This window comes from Anser anser (assembly GCF_964211835.1).
Source record: "Anser anser genome assembly, chromosome: 1".
NCBI lineage: Eukaryota > Metazoa > Chordata > Aves > Anseriformes > Anatidae > Anser > Anser anser.
This window is the reverse complement of record NC_139720.1, coordinates 214,351,262-214,373,711: the sequence shown is the minus strand read 5'-3', so window position 1 is coordinate 214,373,711 and position 22,450 is coordinate 214,351,262. Positions and strand designations below refer to the sequence as shown.

General features: G+C 60.2%; 3 protein-coding genes across 8 annotated transcripts in view; 2 read left to right on the top strand and 1 right to left on the bottom strand.

Annotated features, from left to right (window-relative positions):
• Window positions 1-24: 24 nt before the first annotated feature.
• On the top strand, window positions 25-2,839 carry NEU3 (neuraminidase 3). Of its 2 annotated transcripts, none has more exons than XM_083820958.1 (4): window positions 25-104; window positions 968-1,033; window positions 1,146-1,379; window positions 1,547-2,839. In XM_083820958.1, exons 2-4 carry the CDS (start codon window positions 1,007-1,009, stop codon window positions 2,615-2,617), a joined length of 1,332 nt encoding a protein of 443 aa, XP_083677084.1. In that variant the 5' UTR covers window positions 25-104; window positions 968-1,006; the 3' UTR covers window positions 2,618-2,839. The 2 variants fall into 2 exon arrangements, with proteins under 2 accessions (XP_083677084.1, XP_083677085.1); XM_083820959.1 differs by having other exon boundaries at window positions 39-104; window positions 973-1,033.
• A 4,359-nt stretch (window positions 2,840-7,198) lies between these two features.
• On the top strand, window positions 7,199-12,398 carry P4HA3 (prolyl 4-hydroxylase subunit alpha 3). 2 transcript variants are annotated; one of them, XR_014578408.1, is made up of 13 exons: window positions 7,199-7,466; window positions 7,862-8,004; window positions 8,113-8,333; window positions 9,179-9,331; window positions 9,415-9,466; window positions 9,633-9,790; window positions 9,877-10,053; window positions 10,500-10,564; window positions 10,659-10,818; window positions 11,146-11,203; window positions 11,492-11,560; window positions 11,950-12,046; window positions 12,230-12,262. XR_014578408.1 is itself a non-coding variant. In XM_083820949.1 (13 exons), exons 1-13 carry the CDS (start codon window positions 7,288-7,290, stop codon window positions 12,298-12,300), a joined length of 1,608 nt encoding a protein of 535 aa, XP_083677075.1. In that variant the 5' UTR covers window positions 7,201-7,287; the 3' UTR covers window positions 12,301-12,398. The 2 variants fall into 2 exon arrangements, 1 of the variants encoding a protein (XP_083677075.1); XM_083820949.1 differs by having other exon boundaries at window positions 7,201-7,466; window positions 11,141-11,203; window positions 12,230-12,398.
• A 1,323-nt stretch (window positions 12,399-13,721) lies between these two features.
• Window positions 13,722-22,450, bottom strand: part of PPME1 (protein phosphatase methylesterase 1) — a 30,885-nt gene continuing 22,156 nt past the window's right edge. For all 4 annotated transcript variants that reach the window (XM_083820965.1, XM_083820968.1, XM_083820967.1 and 1 more), the window contains 5 exons: window positions 21,831-21,960; window positions 21,221-21,265; window positions 20,177-20,241; window positions 19,060-19,127; window positions 13,722-17,806 (listed from right to left, as the gene is read on the bottom strand). In XM_083820965.1, coding sequence (XP_083677091.1) covers window positions 17,788-17,806; window positions 19,060-19,127; window positions 20,177-20,241; window positions 21,221-21,265; window positions 21,831-21,960 — 327 coding nt within the window. In that variant the 3' untranslated portion in view covers window positions 13,722-17,787. The remainder of the gene's footprint in view (window positions 17,807-19,059; window positions 19,128-20,176; window positions 20,242-21,220; window positions 21,266-21,830; window positions 21,961-22,450) is intronic.

Below are 22,450 nucleotides of genomic sequence, written 5' to 3'. Positions count from 1 at the left end.
CCTCCGGGGAACGGGGCCGGGCGGAGCCGGGGGCGGAGCGGGGCGGGCGCAGCGCGGCGGAACCGGGACGGGAGCGGCGGCGGGGGGGGGCCGGGAGCCGAGAGGTACCGGGGGGGGGTCGGAGGGTTGGGGGGGGACCAGGGGGTCGGGGGGGGCAGGGGGGTGCAGGGGGGTATGGGGGGATATAGGGGGAATCGGGCCCGGGGGGGGGGAGAGGGCCGGGAGGGGGGTGCGGGGGTGTTTGGTGCCGGGGGGGGGGGGAAATTGGGGGAAATTGGGGAAATGGGGGGGGATCGGGGGGTGCAGGGGTGTTTGGGGGGGGAGTGGGGGATGCAAGGGGGGGGTACGGGGGTGGTTGGTGCCGGGGGGGGGGAAATTGGGGAAGACGAGGGGGATCGGGGGATGCAGGGGGGGGGCAGGGGTGTTTGGGGGGGGGGGAATTGGGGGAAATTGGGGAATCTGGGGGGGGGATCGGGGGATGCAGGGATGGGGGGAGTTCACCCACAGGGGTTGTGGGGGTGTTTGGTGCGGGGGGGGGGGGGAGGAATTGGGGGAAATTGGGGAAACCGGGGGGGGGGGGGGGTCGGGGGATGTACGGGGGGATGCAGGGTCGTTTGGTGTGGGGGGGGGTGGGAAATTGGGGAATTTGGGGAAAATGGGGGGTGGGGGGAATGGGGGATGCAGGGTTTGGGGGGTGTCTGCCCATGGGGGTGTTTGGTGCCGGGGGGGGGGATGCAGGGGGGGATTGGGGTGTGCGGGGGTGTAGGGGAGTGGGGCTGGGGGGTGGCAGGGGTTATGGGGGCCGTAGGCAGGTTTTGGGGTCTGGGGGATGCGGGGGGAATCCAGGGTGGGGACGCGGGGGGTGTTAATGGGGGTTTGGGGGGGTCTTGGGGATGTCCTGAGGGGGGGGGGAGGAGGCTTTCATGTAATGGGACCGAGGGGCTCTGACCCCCCCACTCCCCCCCAGCTCAGGTCCCCTTGGGGACAGGGCCGCCGGGCCGCCACCATGGCCCAGGCCGTCACCTGGCTCAAGGTGAGTCCTGTCCCCACCCCTGCTTTGAGGGGGGGCCACCAGGAGCCAGCCCCATTCTTTTGCAATCATTAAACCCTTTCACTCCCCCCCCATCCCGCCTCTTCCTTCCCAGCGGCTGCGGGGGTCCGGGGAGCGCCCGCAGCTTGCGGGGGCCCTGCTGAGCCCCCCCAGGGAGACGCTGTTCCGGCAGGAGGCGGCCGGCGGGGTCACCTACCGCATCCCCGCGCTGCTCCACGTCCCCCCCGCCACCTTCCTGGCCTTCGCCGAGAAGCGCTCGTCCGCCCGCGACGAGGACGCCGAGTACCTGGTGCTGCGGCGGGGCCTCCGCAGAGGCCACGCGGTTGAGGTAAGGCAGGGAAAAAAAAAAAAAAAAGTCAAAACTGGTAAAAGCGGGGCGTTGGGATGGGTCGCGATGTCTGTTGGAGCGGGGTCGTGCTTTGGGAGGAAAGGGGGCGGCAAGTTTTGGGGTTTGGTGGTGGGGACCCCGTGGTCCCAACCCCGTTGTCCCCGCAGTGGGGGCCCGTGGAGGAGCTGCCGGGGCTGGCGCTGCCCGGCCGCCGCACCATGAACCCGTGCCCGGTCTACGAGGCGTCGAGCGGCACCGTCTTCCTCTTCTGCATCTGCGTGGAGCGGCGGGTGACCGAGTGGCACCAGATCCTGGCGGGACGCAGCGCCGCGCGCCTCTGCTGCGCCGCCAGCCGCGACGGGGGCCGGAGCTGGAGCGCGCTGCGGGACGTCACCGACGAGGCCGTCGGCGCCGACCTGCCCCGCTGGGCCACCTTCGCCGTGGGGCCGGGCCACGGGGTGCAGCTGGCCTCGGGGCGCCTGGCCGTGCCCGCCTACGCCTACTACGTGCACGGGCGGCTCTGCGGGCTGCCGCTGCCCTGCTGCACCCGCCCGCACGCCTTCATCTTCTACAGCGACGACACGGGACGGAGCTGGCGCAAGGGCTCGCTGCTGCGGGGCATGCGGACGGGCGAGTGCCAAGTGGCCGAAATCGGCTGCGGGGACCGGGGGACGTTGTTGTACTGCAGCGCCCGCACGCCGTGCCGCTGCCGGGCCGTCGCACTCAGCACCGACCGAGGGCTCCGCTTCGGGCTCCCGGCGCGATGCCCGGCGCTGCGCGAGCCGCCGCAGGGGTGCCAGGGCAGCGTGGTGAGCTTCGCCGCGCCCGACGGTGCCGAAGACGCCCAGCACTGGCTGCTCTACTCCCACCCCACCGACCGGCGGCGCCGCCGCGACCTGGGCATCTACGTCAACACCGCGCCGCCGGACGGGGCGGGCTGGAGGCACCCGTGGGTGCTGCAGGAGGGACCCTGTGGGTATTCCGACCTGGCCGCCTGCCCCAAAGGCGTCTTCGGGTGCTTGTTCGAGCGCGGGGCCACCAGTGCCTGCGAGGAGATCGCCTTCTGCCTCTTCGCCCTGAGCACCGGCGGCGGTGCCGAAGCGCCGTGCCATGGGAACGGACCCGTTTTAGAGGTTTTGTCCCCAAGGGATGGAGGTGACAGCGGGGAGACCTCGGAGGAAATTCTTCTGGGCGCGAGCCCGGAGGAGGAGAAGCGGGGTCGTGCGGCTTTTAATTGACGCGTTCGTTTTTTTTAATGAGTGATGTGCATCGTTGGCCGCCGTGGGGTTGGTGGGAGCTGGGTGCGGGGGGACCCCGGGGTGGCACCAGCCCATGCCAGGACCCGAAACACTCCTCAAAAATCAGCATTCCCAGCTCCCCTCCTTGTCATGGCAAAAAAAGCAGAAGATGCCACCGAAAGCATCATGGGGAAAACCCAAACATGAGGTTTTAGTTACAAATTCCTGCCTCTCTCACATGGCATGAGATGATTCCTCTTTTCTATAGTTTTTTTCCCCCAGTTTTCTGTTCCCTGAGTTTCTCCTGCAGGGAAGGGCACTCAGACGTGAGCCCAGCCGCAGGGGACAGGCGGTGGCTTTGTCCCTGGGCGTGACGGTGGCAGCTCATCACAGTCTCACGTCCTTGTGCCACCGGCAAATAAAATCCTCCACAGATGGGTGGAATCCGACCGGTCCCGGGTGGCAGAAGGAGGCAAAGGGGACGGTGTGTGAGGACATGGGAGATGGAGTGAAGGGACGTGGGACATGGGGTGAAGGAGACGTGGGACATGGGGCAATGGGGACATAGGACATGGGATGATGGGGCCGTGGGACATGGGGTTGAGGGGCCCTGGGACATGGCATGAAGGGGACATGTTACCCACACCCCAGAGCAGAGAGGCTCACAGCAATGCCCGTCGTGTCCCTGCACCCATCGTGCACTTTCACCCATCGCGGTCCTGCACCTCCCCACCTTCACAGAATCACAGAACCATCCAGGTGGGAAGAGACCTCCAAGATCACGCAGTCCAACCTCTGACCTAACACTAACAAGCCCTCCACTAAACCATATCACTGAGCTCTACATCTAGACGTCTTTTAAAGACCCCCAGGGATGGTGACTCCACCACCTCCCTGGGCAGCCCATTCCAAAGCCTAACAACCCTTTCAGTAAAGAAGTTCTTCCTAATATCCACCCTGAACCTCCCCTGGCACAACTTGAGGCCGTTCCCTCTGGTCCTATCCCTGGTTACCTGTGAGCAGGGGCCGACCCCCAGCTCCCCACCCCTTCCTTTCAGGCAGTTGCAGAGAGCAATAAGGCCTGCCCTGAGCCTCCTCTTCTCCAGCCCAAACCCCCCCAGGTCCCTCAGCCGCTCCTCACAGGACTTGTGTCCCAGGCCCTTCCCCAGCTTCGGAGCCCTTCTCTGGACACGCTCCAGGGCCTCGATGTCCTTCTGGTAGCGAGGGGCCCAAAGCTGAACCCGGCACTCGAGGTGCGGCCTCACCAGAGCAGAGCCCAGGGGGAGGAGCACCTCCCTGCTCCTGCTGGCCCCGCTACTCCTGACACGAGCCAGGATGCTGTTGGCCTTCTTGGCCACCTGAGCACACTGCTGGCTCATATTCAGCCGACTATCAACCAATACTCCCAGGTCCCTCTCGGCCAGGCAGCTTTCCAGCCACTCATCTCCCAGCCTGTAGCTCTGCTTGGGGTTGTTGCAGCCCAGGTGCAGGACCCGGCACTTGGCCTTGTTGAACTTCATACAGTTGGCCTCAGCCCATCGCTCCAGCCTATCCAGATCCTCCTGCAGAGCCTTCCTGCCCTCGAGCAGATCGACACACGCACTTAGCTTGGTGTCATCTGCAAACTTACTGAGGGTGCACTGGACGCCCTCATCCAGATCATCGATAAAGATATTAAAGAGGACCGGCCCCAGTACCGAGCCCTGGGGGACACCACTAGTGACCGGCCTCCAACCGGATTTGACTCCATTCACCACAACTCTCTGGGCCCGGCCATCCAGCCAGTTTCTAACCCAGCGAAGCGTACGCCAGTCCAAGCCCCGAGCAGCCAGTTTCTTGAGGAGAATGTTGTGGGGAACGGTGTCAAAAGCCTTACTGAGGTCAAGGTAAACCACATCCACAGCCTTTCCCTCATCCACTTTGTCACAGAAGGAGATCAGGTTCGTCAAGCAGGACCTGCCCTTCATAAACCCATGCTGACTGGGCCTGATCGCCTGCTTGCCCTGCAAGTGCCGCGTGATGACCCTCCAGATAATCCGCTCCATGAGCTTCCCTGGTACTGAGGTCAAACTGACAGGCCTATAGTTTTCCAGGTCCACCCTCCAGCCCTTCTTGTAGATGGGCGTCACGTTTGCTAGCCGCCAGTCAACTGGGACCTCCCCCGATAGCCAGGACTGCCGATAAATGATGGAAAGCGGCTTGGCCAGCTCCTCCGCCAGTTCTTTCAGCACCCTCGGGTGGATCCCATCCGGCCCCATCGACTTGCGTACATCCAAGCTCCGTAGCAGGTCGCCAACCATTTCCTCGTGGATTGTGAGGGCCACATCCTGCTCCCCATCCCCTTCCACCAGCTCATGGTACCAGGTATCCAGAGAACAACCGGTCTTGCCACTAAAGACTCAGGCAAAGAAAGCATTGAGCACCTCACCCTTTTCCTCATCTCTCGTCACTAAGTTTCCCCCTCCATTCAGTAAAGGATGGAGATTCTCCTCAGTCCTCCTTTTCGTGTTAATGTATTTATAAAAACATTTTCTGTTGTCTTTAACAGCAGTTGCCAGGTTGAGCTCCAGGTGAGCTTTGGCCTTTCTAATTTTGTCCCTGCACAGCCTCACAACATCCTTATAGTCCTCCTGAGTGGCCCGCCCTCTTTTCCAAAGGTCATAAACCCTCTTTTTTTTTTTCTTGAGCACTAGCCACAGCTCTCTGTTCAGCCAGGCCTGCCTTCTGCCGCGCCAGCTCGTCTTTGGGCACGTGGTCTTCTCCTGAGCCATTAAGATTTCCTTCTTGAGGAGCGCCCAGCCTTCCTGGACTCCTCTGCCCTTCAGGGCTGCCTCCCAAGGGACTCTGCCAACCACTGACCTCGTTGCTGTATTGTATTTCCAGGATGTGTCTGGGAAGCTGGAGTCCCCCACGAGAACAAGTGCTGGTGATTGTGTGACTTCTGCCAACTGTTTCTAGAACTCCTCATCCATCCCCTCATCCTGGTTCGGCGGTCTATAACAGACCCCCCACCAGGATGCTTGCCTTGTTGGCCTTCCCCCCATCCTAACCCCCCAGGGACTCAACCTTATCGTTCCCAGCCTCGACTTCCACAGCATCAAAACACCCTCGAATATAGAGAGCCGCGCCACCACCCCTTCTGCGCTGAGGACGAGGACCAGCAGGACGGGGAAAGGACGGGATGGGGACAGGCAGGAGGGGGACAGGAGAGAATGGGGACAGGGAGGGATGGGGACGGGATGGGATTAGGGACAGGAGGGGATGGGGAGGATGAGGACCAGCAGAATGAGGACAGGACGGGATGGAGGCCAACATGAGGTGGGGGGAGAGAGAGGCTGGAGGCGGGCGGGACAGGACAGGAGGAGAGTGGGGACAGGGATGATGGGGGCAAGGAGGATGGGGACAGGCATTATGGGGACAGCGATGACGGGGAGAGGGATGACGGGGACAGGGAGGATGGGGACAGGGAGGATGGGGACAGGGAAGATGAGGGCAGGGAGGACGAGGACAGGGATGACGGGGACAGGGAGGATGAGGACAGGGAATTTTGAGGACAGTGAGGACAGAGACAAGGAAGATGAGGACAGGAGGATGAGGACAGGGAGGATGGGGACAGGGATGACAGGGACAGGAAGGATGGGGACAGGGAGGATGGGGACAGGGAGGATGGGGACAGGGAAGATGAGGGCAGGGAGGACAGAGACAGGGAAGATGAGGACAGGAGGGTGAGGACAGGGAGGATGGGGACAGGGAGGATGGGGAGAGGGATGACAGGGACAGGGAGGATGGGGACAGGGAGGATGGGGACAGGGAAGATGAGGACAGGGAGGATGAGGACAAGGACGATGGGGACAGGGAGGACGAGGACAGGGAATTTTGAGGACAGGGAGGACAGAGACAGGGAAGATGAGGACAGGAGGGTGAGGACAGGGAGGATGGGGACAGGGATGACAGGGACAGGGAGGATGGGGACAGGGAGGATGGGGACAGGGAAGATGAGGGCAGGGAGGATGAGGACAGGGAATTTTGAGGACAGGGAGGACAGAGACAGGGAAGATGAGGACAGGAGGATGAGGACAGGGAGGATGGGGACAGGGATGACAGGGACAGGGAGGATGGGGACAGGGAGGATGGGGACAGGGAGGATGGGGACAGGGAAGATGAGGGCAGGGAGGACGAGGACAGGGATGACGGGGACAGGGAGGACGAGGACAGGGAATTTTGAGGACAGGGAGGACAGAGACAGGGAAGATGAGGACAGGAGGATGAGGACAGGGAGGGTGGGGACAGGGAGGATGAGGACAGGGATGATGGGGACAGGGAGGATGAGGACAGGGAATTTTGAGGACAGGGAAGACAGAGACAGGGAAGATGAGGACAGGAGGATGAGGACAGGGAGGATGAGGCCAGGGAGGATGAGGCCAGGACAGGATTTTTACAGCCTGGGGACAACCAGGAGGCCACAACCACACCGGGGCCAGCCAGGAGGGGCCGCCAGCACCACGCCACCACCGCCTTCCCCCCCCCTTAACCCCCCTCAACCTCCCTTTCCCCCCCCCCCCCCCTCGGCGGGGCCGTCCCGGCCTCCCCGTCCCTCCCGGGCCTCCCCTCGGCGGCCTCCAGGCGGAGCCGGGGCCGGAGCCGAGGCCGGGGCCGGGGGGCTCGGGGGGATGCGGGCCGTGGGGGTGCTGGGGCTGGGGGCTCTGCTGGCCTGGCTGCCCCCCGCCCCTGCCGACACCTTCTCGGCTCTGCGAAGCGTGAGGCAGGCGCGGGGGGCCGAGGGGAGGCTGCTGCGGAGGCTCCGAGCCTACCTGCGGGAGGAGGGCGCCCGCCTGCGCCGCCTGGGCAGGTAGGGACCCCCCCATCACCCCCACCCCGGGACCCCCCGGTGGGGGACACCCGAGGACCAAGCCGGGGATGCGCCGAGGCGCTGCTGACAATGGGAGGTTGGGGCGTGGGGGGGGGTCCGAGAGGGGAGGAGGCTGCGAGCACCCATGGGTGGCACCGGGGGGGTCCCGTGGCGCAGGGGTGGCCCAGGAAGGAAGGGGACGAGGTCCTGGAGCTGGGATGGTCCCGAACGTGGGCTAGATGCTGGGGCCGGAGGCTCTGCCGTCCCCACGTCCCCACCGGGGAGGACGCTTTGGGTCTTGGCCCATTTTTCCCTGCGGTTTTGGGCAAATCGGGGCGTTTGGGTGGCCCCGAGTTGGCGCGCCACCCGGAGCCTCCCCCCCCCCCCCCCCATAGGTTCTACGAGAAGGTGCGGGCGCTGCACCAGGACCCCAGCGCCTCGGTGGACAACCCCTTGCTGGCCTTCAGCCTCATCAAGCGCCTCAGCTCCGACTGGCCCCGCCTGGTCTACAGCGACGAGGCCACCGAAAACACCCGGGGTACGGCACCGCTGCTCCACCCGGGGTCCGGCGGAGCATCCCCAGGGCCGATGGAGAAGGCTCGCGGCCTCCAGCCTCCACTGAGACCCCCCCTCTCCCCCTCCCCAGCTCTCCACGATGGTTTCAAGGAGGTACAGCAGGAGCTGCCCGGAGCCGAGGACCTGGACGGGGCGGCGCGGGCGCTGATGCGGCTGCAGGACGTCTACAGGCTCAGCGTCAAGGGCATGGCCAACGGCGTCTTCCAGCCCGCCGGCACCGGCCGCCCGCCCCTCTACAGCCCCGGCCGCCGCGTCGCGCTCTCCGCCGACGACTGCTTCCATGTGGGCAAGGTGAGGGCGAGCGCGGTGCCGCGGTGCCCCCGCCGTGGAGCCACGTGGAGGTTTTGGGTTTTTTTTTTCCCCCCCCCCTTCCCACATGGAGGCGACGGGGCCCCTCTGAGTCAGCCCGCAGGCATCCCGCGGCTCTGGCCCAGCTCGTGGGGTTTCTGCTGCCTCGTGGCTCGGGGAAGGGAAAAGGCGAGCTGATGGCTCGTCCCGGAGCCCCCGTCCGGCACGGTGCTGGCACAGGGCTCGGTGCTGCGGGGAGGGTCTCATCATCCCCGCCTGGGGGTGAAAGTGGGTCCCTGGGAGGGATTTTGGGGGCTGTGAGAGAGGCTGAGACATTCTCGGGGCAGTCCCCACTGCGGGGCCAGGACTGAGTCACGGAACATGGGGTGGGATGGGGCGAGGTGGGGTGGGCTAGGGGGGTGAGATGGAGGTGGAGACGGGGATGGGATGGGGATGGAGATGGGGGAGTGGGGATAGGGGGCAGGAAAGAAAGGGGTGGAACGGGTAGGGGATGATGATGATGAGGATAGGAGGGAATAGGGATGGGGAGGGGACTGGATATGACTAGATGGGTGGGGGAGTGGGACGGGATGGGACGGGACGGGACGGGATGGGACGGGACAGGACGGGACGGGACAGGATGGGATGGGATGGGATGGCACGGGACGGGATGGGATGGGATGGGGATGAGAAGGGGATGGGATGAGACTGGAGGGGATGAGAAATGTGACAGGATAGGAAGGGGATGGGATGGGACCAGGACAGGGACAGGGACGGGAACAGGGACAGGACACCGGCCACGATGACCCCACCAGCAGCTCCGAGCCACCGGCTGCGCTGCCTCGCAGGTGGCCTACGACACGGGCGACTACTACCACTCCATCGCGTGGCTGGAGGAGGCCGTCAGCCGCTTCCGCCTCTCCTACGGCAGCTGGAACCCGGAGGAGGAGCGGGGCAGCCTGGAGGACGCGCTCGACCACCTCGCCTTCTCCTACTTCATGGTACGGCCCCCGGCCCCCTCCCCAGCCCCCCGGGGCCGAGCCGTGGGCCTGGGGCTCCTCACACGCTCTCCGCTCCCATCCAGGCTGGAAACATCTCCCACGCCTTGACCCTCTCCAAGGAATTTCTCCACTACGGTACGGGGCTAAGCTTGGTTTCGGGGTGCCCCCGTCACCTCTGCGTGCCACCGGCCCCGCTCCCCTCATTTTTTTGGCACGGTCGGGGTAAATCTCCAAGGACCGAAGCCAAGGAGGTTGGTGATGGGGACGTGGGGCTTTGGGTGACGCCTCCCCGCCCCAGCAGACCCCAGTAACCAGAGGGTGACGAGGAACGTGGCCAAGTACAAGAAGCTGCTGGCCACAGGGGGGGACCGTGCGGGGGGCCCCCTGCGGCGCCCCAACGCCACCCGCCTGCAGAGCCGGGACGCCTACGAGGAGCTGTGCCAGAGCCTGGGGGCGCAGGTAGGGCTGGCAACGGGGATCCCACAGCCCCCAGCCCACCACCGCCAGCCCCTTCCCCACACCACCCCCATCCCCTCTCTCCCCAGCCGGCCCCGGAGCGGCCCCCGCACCTCGGCTGCTCCTACGAGACCAACGGCAGCCCCTACCTCCTGCTGCAGCCCGCCAAGAAGGAGACGCTGCGGCTCCGGCCCTACGTCGCCTTGTACCACGACTTCGTCAGCGACGCCGAGGCCGAGACCATCAAGGGGCTGGCGGGGCCCTGGGTGAGCCCTGGGGGTGGGGGGGGGACGGGGATGAGGTTCCCCTCCTGGAGGAGGATCCCCAGGAGGTGGTGGCTCGTGGCCCACCCTGAGCATGCAGAAATAGATTTATTTTTTTAAAGTAGGGCTCAGCCAACGCTTCCCGCACGGTGGTGAGCCCAGCTTGACTCCATCCTGCTGCCCTTGAGCCCCCCCAAAGGTTTTGGGGACAAACTGGGGCCTGGCACGCACCCGAACTCCCTCCCCGGCCTGGTGGCACCCAACACGCTGCACAGCCACCGTGGTGCCACCGTCACCCCCAGGGGACACCTTGGGCGGGGATTTTTGGCCGCCAGCTGGTTTAAACACCCCAATCTGGTCCCCAAGGGAGTCCCCGCTCGGCGCTGGGGGTCCCCCAGCTCGGGGGCGGCCCTGTTGGCAGCAGCGTCCCCTCCCCGTGTCCCCTGCAGCTGCAGCGGTCCGTGGTGGCCTCCGGGGAGAAGCAGCAGAAGGCCGAGTACCGGATAAGCAAGAGGTAGGGCCACCTCGTCCCCCGTCCCCCAGCAGGGCCCCAAGTGCCCCCAAAGGAACTTGGGGGGGGGGATGCCTGAGGCTGGGCGTCCCCACAGCGCCTGGCTGAAGGACACGGCCGACCCCGTGGTGCGGGCGCTGGAGCTGCGCATGGCCGCCGTCACCGGCCTGGATCTGAGGCCGCCCTACGCCGAGTACCTGCAGGTGGTCAACTACGGGCTGGGCGGCCACTACGAGCCACACTTCGACCACGCCACGGTCAGGAGGGCTTGGGGTGGGCCCGGGGTGGTCAACGGGGTGGGCCCGGGGTGGTCAACGGGGTGGGCCCGGGGTGGTGCCTTGGGAGGGAGGTTCCTGGGCTGGGCCCGTGGCGTTCCCTGGAGCCCTACCTGGAACAGGTCCTGCGGTGGTCCCCAGGGAGGAGGGAGAAGGAGAAAGCAAAGGAATGGAGGTGGAGGGAGGGAGAGGGACTTCCCCGGGGACAGCGCAGAGCTGCGGGGTCCGCCGGGCGTGCGGGGCCGCCGGGCTGAGCGGTGTCAGCGTGCGCCTGACCTCCTCCACCTCCTCGTTCTTGGGGCAGTCCAGGAAGAGCCCCCTTTACAGAATGAAGTCCGGCAACAGGATCGCCACGGTCATGATCTACGTGAGTCGCCCCCCTGGGTTTGGGCCGAACGAGGTTGCGCTGCGCGGTCGTCAGTAGGGTTCAGAGTGAACGGGGTTTCAGACGGGCGAGGGCGGCCCTAAATGGGATTGTGGCAGGGTGTTAAATGAAAACCCGGTGCTGGCAGGGAATTTCTGGGCTCAGGGCGTGGGCAGCACATGGGGAGGGACAGGGGAGGGTCCGTGCCTCAGTTTCCCCGTGTTGCGTCCCACAGTTGTGTCCCACGGGGCAGGGCGAGGGCCGCGGCTCACATTTCTGCTCCTTTTCCAGCTGAGCGCCGTGGAGGCCGGCGGCTCCACCGCCTTCATCTACGCCAACTTCAGCGTGCCTGTGGTTAAGGTGAGGGGGAAGCGGGGCGGGGGGGGGGGACACAGCTCTCCGGGGTCTCGTCTCATGCAGGGAGTCGTGGCTGAGCCCATCCCGGTGCCCCAAACCCTGACCTGAGGCTCCCCGATCATTTTTGGGCTCCAATGCCTGACCCCGAGGCTTCTGCCTCCATTCTAGGGATGCCAACCCCCAATTTTGGGGCTTCTGACTTTGTTTTAGGGGCACGAAACCCTAATCCCATCGCTCCCAGCCCTGTTTTGGGGCACCGAACCCCAACCCTAGAGCTGCAGACTGCTTTGGGGAGCTGACCCTTAACCCTGGAGCTCCCACGGGGTGTTTCGGGACCTCAGGGCTGTTGTGGGGTGCCAAACCCCGGGCCGTGCCCCCTCTCTGCCCCGCAGAATGCAGCCCTCTTCTGGTGGAACCTGCGGAGGAACGGCGACGGGGACGGGGACACCCTGCACGCCGGCTGCCCCGTCCTGGCCGGGGACAAGTGGGGTGAGACAGCGCCCGGTGTCACCCCGGGGTGACAGGGGGCTGGAGGGGACGCGAGAGGCGCTGGGAACCAAAAAATCCTGGATAACGGGGGGAAAAAAATCACCGATATTGGAGCTGGGGGGGGGGATGTCCCCGTGGGGTGCAACGGGGGACGGAGGCAGACGGGTTCCTTGTCCCCCCCAGTGGCGAACAAGTGGATCCACGAGTACGGGCAGGAGTTTCGGCGGCCGTGCAGCCGTGACCCCCGGGACTGAGCGACATCGGGGGCTCGAGGACGCGGCTCCTGGCCGGGGGGATGTTTTTGGACCCCTCCGAGCCAAAGCTGGTGAAAATAAAATCGAAGGAGACCAAACTGGAGTCTGGGGGAGACGCCTCGGCGTGGTCCGCAGCGGGACGGGGGCAAGGCTTGTCACATCCCCGTCACATCCCCAGCCCCAAAACGGCCTGGCACAGCTCCGAGAGGGGACACGGGACAGACTGCCACCTCCCCCCCGCGCCGTCGGTGTTCCTGGCCCCGCCAGGGGCCTCGCTCAGCCCCACGGGGATGCACCCCAAAGAGCCTCCCACCCCACACCCCAAAGAGCCTCCCACCCCGCACCCTACCCGGCTCGGCATCCTCGGGCAGGGCTGGGGGGGGTTTGTGGGGGTGTGGGAGCGCTCGTGCGTGTGGGGTGACGTGGGGGGCGCGTCTGTATCCCCCCCCATATGCCTCTGATGCCGGCCTCGCCCCCTAAACACACCCCCAGCCCCAGCTAAAAACCCTAAATGACTTTTTTAGGATAAAAAGGACCGCCAGCCAGAGCCATGGCGTTCCTACGGTAATCGGTACGCTTCAGAGTGAACGAAGCGGACCCGAGGAAAGCCGCGGTATCGTCCTTACCCCAAAGGGCCCGGCTCAGGAGGCACGAGCGCAGCGGGGTCGGCGCGGCGGCCGCTGCCTTCCAGCCTCCCTGGCCCCCAGCCCGCGCCCTCGCTCAGCCCCGCTCCCCGGGGGCGCCGCGGACAAGCTCCCTTTTCTCCGGCCGACCGCAGCTCCCGACGTGACTGGAAGGCAAAGGAGGCGGCCGGGCTCCCCGGCAGCACCCGGAGATCGGGCAGGGACCCCCGCGCCGCTCACCTCCCCCTGAATTTCAGAGGGGGGCGGAACAGCCCCACGAGGGACTCGATTTTTGGGGATCGCGGTCAGCCCCTACCCCCTCAGAAGCTGCCCCGAAACTCCCTGACTTGCGCGGGAGAAATTGAGGAGCTCCCTCGCCACCGGGGCTCTGGGGCTTCCTTGCAGGCACAGGAACTTGAGCACAACTTGAGCCATTTCGGACAGCGCTGCCCCAAAAAAATCCCTGCTCCGGAGCCGAAACCCACAACCCCAGCAGCGGGGGCGTTACAGAACACGCGGCCCAGCACAGCGCCCGCCAGCCGGAGCCCCACGATTTATTACTTTCAGCTGCTCCCAGCCATGTGGGAGCCATCAGGCATGGAGGGGAGGGGAAAAAGCAGGAGCTGGGGCCCAAGCACACTCCGCACCCGCTGGAGCACGAGCAGGGACGGTTGGGAGGACGAGAGGCTTCCGTGCGTCACCCAAAAACCCCAAAGCGCCCCTCTCGGGGCCACGACGGTCCGAGAAGCGGCAGCTCTACCCCCTGAGACAGGAGACGGAGGAGCTCCTACCCGAGGCTTTGCACAAATGCTTTATTGGGAGGCGAGAGAGATGGACACCGAAGGAGAGAGCGACAGGGCGAGGCGGGACACGGCGCGCAGCCTCCGGGGACCCGAGGGACACACGAACGACGTTTTCCTTCGGGGGAACAGACACCGATGACGAGAGGGCCCGGCTGGAAATCCTTCCGCGGGGCCAGCAGCCCCCAGGGGAGCTCGGAGCAAAAACCCCATGGGTTGGGGCTGCCTTGGGGACAGGGCGCTGAGCGGCAACGCTGCAGGAGCGTGGGGCAAGGGGGTCCGGCCCAGGCGGGCCCGGTCCAGGTTCCCCCCCAAAATTGCTCTTCCAGCTCCTGAGCAGGGCGCCAGGGCCGCGTGTGGTTGGAAACGGCAACCCAGGGCCGCTCGGCAGAGCGGTTTTTGACCTTAAAAAGATCCGGGTCTGGAGTTTCGGGGGGTGTTAAGCACCACTTGAAACCACGGGGTTCGTCAGACGCTCGGGGTATCCCTCCCAGCCCTTCCACAGCCCAGCTAAAAGGTAATAGGGGAGGGGAGGAGAAGGGGCAGTGCTCAATGCGAGGCCATGCAGATCCCTTGGGGCTGTCCTGCCCCGATACCCGCCTGGTGCTCACCCAAATGGCAGCAGAAGTGTTGGGTTTTGAAGCCCTGCTGCCAGGGGATGGAGCAGAAACCAAGCGGCGGCGCCCCACAGAGACGGGAAAGGCCGCAGGGTGCTGAGCTGAAACCACACGCGGCGGGATGGGGCTGTCCGGGGTCACCCAGCCCTTCCCTCTGCCAAAAGGGTAAAAAAAAAAACCAAACCACCCCGCCAGCCGGGGCGTCTGCGAAAAGCCACCGTCAGGCTCCAGGGGAGGAAATGCAGCTGGGTTCGGGGAGCCTCACAGCCCCGAGGCCAGCCTGCAGACCCCCGCGGCGCCGCTCTGCGCTTTCGTTCCTTGCCAGCAGCGCTCCTGTCTTTGGGGGGCACAGAACCCGAAGTCCAGGCGCAGTGAGCCCCACGATTTTTAATCGGCTTTGGGAAAATCTCAGCCCCCACGATTCGCTTCTGAAGGCGCCTGACAAGGGCCAAAAACGAGGCTCCGAAGCAAGCTCTGCGCAGCAAGCACCTGGAGACACGGTCCGGCCCTCCGGCTGCGCATCGCCCCCTGATTGTCGGGGATTTGGACACGCAGCACGGAGCTCACATGCGTGCGAAGATATTCACCGCGTCCGCAGGATCCGTACTCGAAGCAGAGCCACGTGGCGGCTCAGCAAACACCTTCCCCAAGAGCCCCCGCCGCTCCTGGAGCCTGCAAGGCACCGAGGGTTCGGTCCGAGGCACCCAGCGGGACCCATCGCGGGGCTGCTCCGAAAAATTTATGAGGTCAACCCCCGAGCAGAGCAGTCCCCCGAACCACACCGCCTGCTCCTGCCAGGCCTCAGCATTTTCCATTGCGCAAGTTTCCACCGATCCTCACCCCCAGCCGCCGGAGCGACGGCAAGGAGAGATTCCTAAGCGGCGTAAAATCCGCACCCTTTCCCTTCAGCCTCCTCCCGTTTTGCTTGAACTGCGGGCAGAAAAGCGCTGAAGGCTGTGAGAAAGCGCGACGGGCTGGCAGCCGCGGGGGGACCTTCCAGATTTCCCCGCTTTTAACGAGTCGAGGACGCCTCTCTCCGCAGCTCCTTTTGCCGTTTGCCGCGTTATCCCTCACCCGGACGCCATTTATCTCTGCCTGTCGCTCCTTCCTCCCAGAAAAAAAAAGAAACTGCAAGAATTTTTTTTTTTCAGACAGAAGCAGACCCTCGGAAACGTTCGGTTCAGCACAGCAGGAAGGGGTTCCCAGCCCTCCCACTGCTGCCACCCCTGGGGTTACCCTGCTCCGAAGCCAGCGCCGCACCGGTCCCCAGACGGACACGCCGCCAGTCCCCAAATTCCGTGGCAGTCAGGACCGAGAGCCTGGCGTGGAGCACTGCCACACGAAAAAGCCCGTTGAAGCGTTTATTTCTCATTCACTTCTCATACGTTGACACCAAATTGAATTTCGGAGGAGCCCACGGCGCTCGCGGACACTTGTTCCACTTCCAAGGGTACTTCTGCAGCGCGCCAAACCGATCTTTTTCTGCTCAAAATGAGTTTTGTTTTGTTTTCAGATTTCTCTCAAACCGTAAAAACAAACAAGGGCAGCAAACGCGAGGAGCTGCCTCGGTGAAGCGCTCAAAGCCAGCTCCTCCAGGACGCGAAGCGCGGAGGAACGTGCCTTCACCCGCATCGCTCCCGAGCCTGACGACACGCTTAGTTTTCCCCGGGCTGCAGTGCTCACACGCTGGAGTATTTTGGTCTCCAACAACGCGAGCACGAAAGCAACGCGGAAAGGCCCGAGAATTTTGCTGCTCTTCAGGTTGCATCTGGAAAAAGTGACATTTAACGTCTCAGCTGGCCAAGGTCCGTTTAATCCCGCACCAGCTAGCCCGGGGCTGGCTGTAGCCCCACGCTCACAGCGAATTACCGCAAGAATTAACAGGGAAACGCACAGAGAGGGAGGCCAGCAGCCAGAGATTACTTTTAACAGTGCCAGCGGCCTGGGAGAGAGCCGAGTGCTGTGGAATCGGCTGTTCTTGCCTCTAATTCTGCTTCTCCTGCCCTGACGCGCTGGGGAAGGGACACGGCGCGACGCCACGACCGCTGCGCCCAGGGCTGGCGCGTGAACGAACCGGAGGAGCAGGGCAGCGCTCCGTCAGAGTAAATCTCCACGTTCAGCCGGCTGCGCCGGCTCCTCGCCGCCCTTCCCCGCGCCCCGCCTGCACCAGGAATTCACCGCAGCTGCTCGATATCCGCAGCTGCCCGTGACGGGACGCACGCCTCAGCAAAACAGCCCTGGCAACGCTGCTTTCATCATACAGCACGGAAGGGCGACGGACGCGAGGGAAAAATAAAAGGCGACCTCGGACGACCACCGGCAACACGGCAAGAAAAACCGCTCCAATACACGGCCGCTCGTACGCTCAGGAGCGATTCTTAAGGGAGGTGAAAGCAAGCGGACGAGTTGTCTGTGGATAATGACCCCTGAAGAAAAAGTTCTTCGTGTAGCTATCGGTTTAAATGGAAACATGGAAAAGCAGGCAGCGAAACGATCTAGGAAGGGACGGGGAACACGAGATCTTTCCTCCAGTACCGGGGGAGCACACGGCAGCCACCAGCCGCCTGCACCCCCGCATCGACGTTAGGATTGACTCCAAGCTCTTCCAGGCTTTTCTCTATTGCGCTCCTTGCATCTTTCTCATCCCAAAGATGCCGATCTCTGCTCAGTCATGTGTAGCGGCTACACAAAGGGGAGCATAAACACATTCCAGAGGCAGAGAACAGCCAAATAGGCAAACTGCCTGTTATTCGGGCTAGTTTTCCTCAGTGAGAACTCGAAAACAAATGTTAACAAAGCTGCGAGACTCCGCAACGGAGCTCACGGTCCCCCCTCACCTTTTCGTTTCACGGTCCCATCCGAATCGGCGCAGGAAAGCAGCACCAGGCTCCTGCCACAGCTTAACCCTTAAGGCTGACACCGGTGAGAGGAGCCTCGAGCTCCCACCAAAGCCAATTCCTCCCTCTGCTTTAGAGGGAAACATTTTATGCATTAAAAAAAAAAAAAACAAACCTAAGGGGCACTTTGAAGACGACTAGGCGATTCGTGGAGAAATCCCGAAGCCTTTGGATAACGCTGCAATGGCCTCGGTGAATCTGGGCTGCCAAGAGCCCCTTTTTGCAGTTGGGTCCAAGAAAGCCTAAGAACTGACGGAGATGGGCGTGATCGACTACTTGGGGTTTCAGGAGGTCTCGCCTTGCGGCAGCAGAGAGGAACCCATCTTCCGAGGGTCTGAAGAGCTTTTCACGGTCTTCAACACGAGCCGCTTCCCAGCAAGGAAGTCCCTAAGCGGGTACACATTCTGGAGAACTAGTTCTAAAGGGACGAATCTCACACCAGCTTCTCGCCGCTGCTGAACCGGAGGGATGAACGGATATGGAATACATCACAGTGGCCTCTGGTGCAGTTTATTTACAACATGACTCCGCGCTGGAGAACACCAGGGTATTAACAAGCAGGAAACACACTAGGAGGGAAAGAAGGAGAGGGGGGGGAAAAAAAGGTTACACGTTAAAAATCAAGGTGCTCCCCGAACGTATTTGGCTCTGCGACGCTCTAAATTTAGATTACCCAGAGTAAAACACAGCCAAAAGGAGCCTAGCATGTAAAAGCACTCAGCAATAAACTTGTAAGCTACGTGATAGTGAGAAGCACAAAACCTTAATATATTGCTGCCCATGGCTAGCGAGCCACCTCACTGCCTCCAAGCCGCCTGTGTCAAAGCTGCCGTTGCTACAACCGTTAAGAGCAGAAGGAAGAGAGTAGTGCCTCCGAAGGCTCACAGGCAGCACGGGTTGCCAAATACAGCGCAGAAGCCCTTTGGTCTTCTCACCCTCATCATTTATACATCACCCTACACCATTCCCTTTCACTGAAGTTAAAATACGCAGCCCGCAGCCCTACACTTCGACTGCTCCATCCCTAAAGGCACAGGATGAAGGGGAAAGAGCAAGGGAAATCATTCAGCAACACCTGTTTCGTATTGCCGGTCCTACAGTATGAACAAATTTTGAAGCTTACAGCTTCTGTGGAAGAATTCTTAGCTAAAAGCAGGACGGCTTTTCGGGACTGCTCACTGAAACCTGAAGGATGATCTTGAAACAGGTTAGTACCTTCTGCGAGCGTGGCCCAAGCACTGGTTTAATTATTACCTTTATGACATTGTAGCTAAGATTTTAGGGGTTTTCCAAGCAACCTTACCAATCGCAACCCACTCACGGCTGCATGGCTAACGCCAGAGGGCTGGCTTCTGTAGCTCGTCACGATAAGAAAAGACAGGAGGTAATTATCAAAAGCCTGCAAAGCGAAGCACGCAGCTTTACCTGCCTCACCTCACCAGCATTTCCTGGCCAAAGCAGCATGGTACAAGCTGCTTCCAGGGCACGGTGCCTTGCTTATTTAAATAAAAACCTGTTTACTCTGAGTACCACAAAGCTTGTAGTTTTGCCCTCTGGCAGGCTATAAAGAAAGGAATCAGCTAGGTAAGATCTGCCTCCCTCCAAGGAAGGAGGTTTCACTAACACAAGTGAATACCCGAAAAGTTTACAGAGAGCACAGACGTCAAATAATTACTGGCTGCGATTCAGCGCTGTTTGTTTACATGCGGTTTCAGCGTTACGCTGAAACTCCGAGCTACCTCCCGCGCTGAAAGCCACAAGCACACAGGAGGAGCAAGAGCTCTGCCCGAGGACCGCGCAGCCTTGGAGTACAGAACCTTACCACTGGAATCCACCGATGGGCTCTGTAAACCTGTGACGGATCAGGAACGTCGCAACAGCTTCAGCAACCTGAGGGTAGGAAAAAGCGGTCAGAATTCAAAGGGGGTGCGAAGTCAACAAGAAATCTGGGCAGTTCTTGAAGGCTGCAGCAGTTCCAACTGCAGCGCGTGGCCGTAGGACCCTCCTGCTGAAGCAAGCTTGCTCCTTTAAAACTAAGAGCTCAGTATAACAGGCTCGGGTCTAAAAGGAGGAGATGCGTGCGTCCACACTTCTACCTTTACTCTAAAGCTGATCACACAATCAAGAACTGACAAAAAAATTCAGGAGTTCTAAAATAAAACAAACAAAAAGCACCACATCAAAAAAAAAAACAACCTCTTAAGTTTAGCATGTGAAAAAAAAAAGGTTAGGTGAAATCACGATATACGTTATTCCTACAAAAGATAAATCAGTGTCCTGACACTATTAATATCACTTAGAAGCCATATTAAAAAGAGCAAATATTTAGATGAAAATAGTTATTTTACACTGGTAAAGAGAAGCACTGACAGACTGAGTTTGGTATTCACAGCGGTCAGCGTAGAACAAGCTTTAAAACCAGCTCTGTTTCCGACCACAGGCTCCCCTGGCTGCGCCGCATTCCTACCGCTATCGGGACAGCAACTTCAGCATCACAGAAGCGGCCCTGCTCTGTCAGTCTGTGAACTGCTTCAGCAACATTTGGAAACTATTTGGAAAATCTGAGCCGCCCGGCTCAGCCAAACAGACCGACTCCAAAAGCTGGGACAAGCGGAAAGCTTCGCGAGGGAAGACAGGAGGTTAAAACCGATCCGCGCCCCATATGGGAACAGTTAGTTCCATCACCGCCAGCCTGACAGTTCCATCTACGCCCTAGCCAAGCTCCGCATCTCATCTAACATCAGGCTTTCCAACCGGCTTAAGAAACGTGATTAAATCCAAGCTGTTTTGCAAAAAAAAAAAAAACACAAACAGTTATGGTATCGTGCCCAAAAGGTTCTTGCAGTGTAAATCTCTGCTTCGCAGGAAGCAAGGGCCCCTTTCGTATTTAAGCTGCGAAGACCACGATGCGTTCGGCACACCACGTGCGTGGAGCTCACCTTGTCTGGAGCATCTTCATGGACCGCATGGCCGCACTGCGGAAGGACTTGCATCTGGAACTTCCCTGCAGACCAAGAGAGGCATCGTTGGAGCGGCTTTTTAAGCGGTCCTGCTTTCTAACAGCAATGGTTTAGGCAAGTAATTCTCGTGTCTACAGGAAACAGGCACTGAACCCTCAAAAGGGCTGTGAATTTATGAGCTCCTCTTATTAGGATCACTGTATTCTTTATAAACCTCGCTGTGCCTCACTGTGCGCATCTGGTGAAGGAGGAGCAGGGAAGGCAGAGTCTAAGGGAAACTGCACAATACGCACGGCAGCCAGTTTCAACAAAATGCAGGAACTGGACGCTTAATTCATCTTCCCCAGGCGTAACTAGAGCAGGTTCCCAGGAGATAAAACAAAGCCAAACTTCTTAGAGGTTCTCAACAGAGGTTGAACTAACCTTTCAGTTGAAACTGTTACCAGATCTACCCTAACGCGATGTTTATCCTGTTGCCCAATGCTACCTTCCAGTATCAATTGACATGGAAATCTATGAAAATTGGGACCAGTTTCTTCTGCCCCATGAAAACTGGGGCAGAAGAAAAAAATATTCATGGAGATGCGGCTAGAAACACTGGGAAACATGACATTTTTGGGTGGTCCCAAGTGTTCTAAGCTAGGAACATCAAGAATGTCACTAAAAAGGGGGAAAAAAAAATAAAAAAACAAATTAAAAAGAAATCCACAGAGAACACCAGCCTGATTCGCCAAGAGAAGTGTGGCAGCCCCACTGCTGGAGACATCAAACACTAGACTGAACAAAAAGCACGGTGAAAAGCCCTTCGTGGCTTCTAATTCAACCTTCCCCTTCTCAAATTCTCTGCTTTTCCTACAATCATGCAGATAAGGAATACTTTGGGATTCACTAAGCCTTTAACACCCATTTGTTTTGGTACAATCTGTACCTGGTAAGAGGCCATTCCAGCGCTCTTGTTCGTGTACCCACAGCAACAAGCTATCATCCAAAAAGAGCGTTACAGTAACGATATCAAATATTTACCTTGCATCTGTCCAATTGTTAGATCTTTATCCAGCCTGTCAACACCTACAACCAAATAAACAGATGTATTGGAGAAGAGCCAGGGAGAATATGGCTGCCTAAGCAGATCTTTACTAGGCGTTTTGAAAGAGACATTTGGCATAAAAAAAACGCGAACCAAACATCAGCTTTGACATTCGCTAGGGTGTTTCACTGCTGCACCTCAAGAGAGTGAAGTGACAGGAAAGAATCCCAGCCAAAAGTGTAAGAACACATCCTTTCTACAACTTCAAAGGACGTTTGTCTTGGTCATGCGTTGTGTTTCCTACCATGACACAAAAAGGGCCCACAGCTGGCTGCAGAATATTGATAAACTGACTTTCAGGTGAAAGTCATGCCCGCATCTGTAGGAAAATACCGTGTTAGCAGAAGCTATCTTGATACTAGAGGCTCTGAACTGATTCCAGATCTGCACAGTTCAAATGGACTGGTTTACGATATTTCATGATACAGAGAAAAGCCAGGGTGGAGGAAACAGCTCCACTATTCTCAGACAAAACCATTAGCCAAATGCTGACCTTGCTTTCTAAAACACAAGTGGGACACCACTGAATTGAAACAAGACACATACCAGCTAAAAGCAAAAGCTTTGGAGTTGGACAGCTTAGGAAGAGGTTAGATAACCCCCTGAACCAGCCATCCCAGTACTTCTCTGTTTTCGCCAGTTCAATTCGCCACGTGTATAAGTGCTCCTTCTTTGTCTGCAGGGAGGAAAGAGAGCTCTGCGTTAGCGATCAGTAAAACAGCTGAAATAAAACTCAGTGTCACCTGGAAATGCATCTAAAAAATACTGGCTCCCTCTGGTGGATTACGCACTCCCAGCAGACAGTTCTTCTTGCTCCTTATTTCCTCTCCAAATCACAACCAAAGTACACGAAAAGGGAGCAAGAAAGTCAGCAGGAGCTACACCTACAGACTGAGAGAAGACTGGAGTTTTCAGGGAACTTAATTTTCTGTTTTTTCACTGGCACAAATAGCTCGTGCACTGCCTGTGCCTTCAGATTTGCCTCTCAACAGGTTAGGTGACACAGAAATAGAAAGGGCTAAGCAGGCTGCAATGATTTTCCTTAAGGAATTCTTCATTCTTTGGTCGCAACTGAGCAAAAATACCATGAAGGCTCAGAGAAGAGCAGTCCTCATTCACGACTTAAAGCCCCAGCTCAGATCGTATGCACTAAATCTGAGAGCGTC

Bases quoted from the DNA above. Each gene is read 5' to 3' on its own strand.
- NEU3 (XM_083820958.1), top strand. From the start codon at position 1,007: ATGGCCCAGGCCGTCACCTGGCTCAAG. The intron at 1,034-1,145 runs GTGAGTCCTGTC...CTTCCTTCCCAG, and splicing joins AGGCCGTCACCTGGCTCAAG to CGGCTGCGGGGGTCCGGGGA. The intron at 1,380-1,546 runs GTAAGGCAGGGA...TTGTCCCCGCAG, and splicing joins GCAGAGGCCACGCGGTTGAG to TGGGGGCCCGTGGAGGAGCT.
- P4HA3 (XM_083820949.1), top strand. From the start codon at position 7,288: ATGCGGGCCGTGGGGGTGCTGGGGCTGGGGGCTCTGCTGGCCTGGCTG. The intron at 9,332-9,414 runs GTACGGCCCCCG...GCTCCCATCCAG, and splicing joins TCGCCTTCTCCTACTTCATG to GCTGGAAACATCTCCCACGC. The intron at 10,565-10,658 runs GTAGGGCCACCT...GCGTCCCCACAG, and splicing joins GAGTACCGGATAAGCAAGAG to CGCCTGGCTGAAGGACACGG.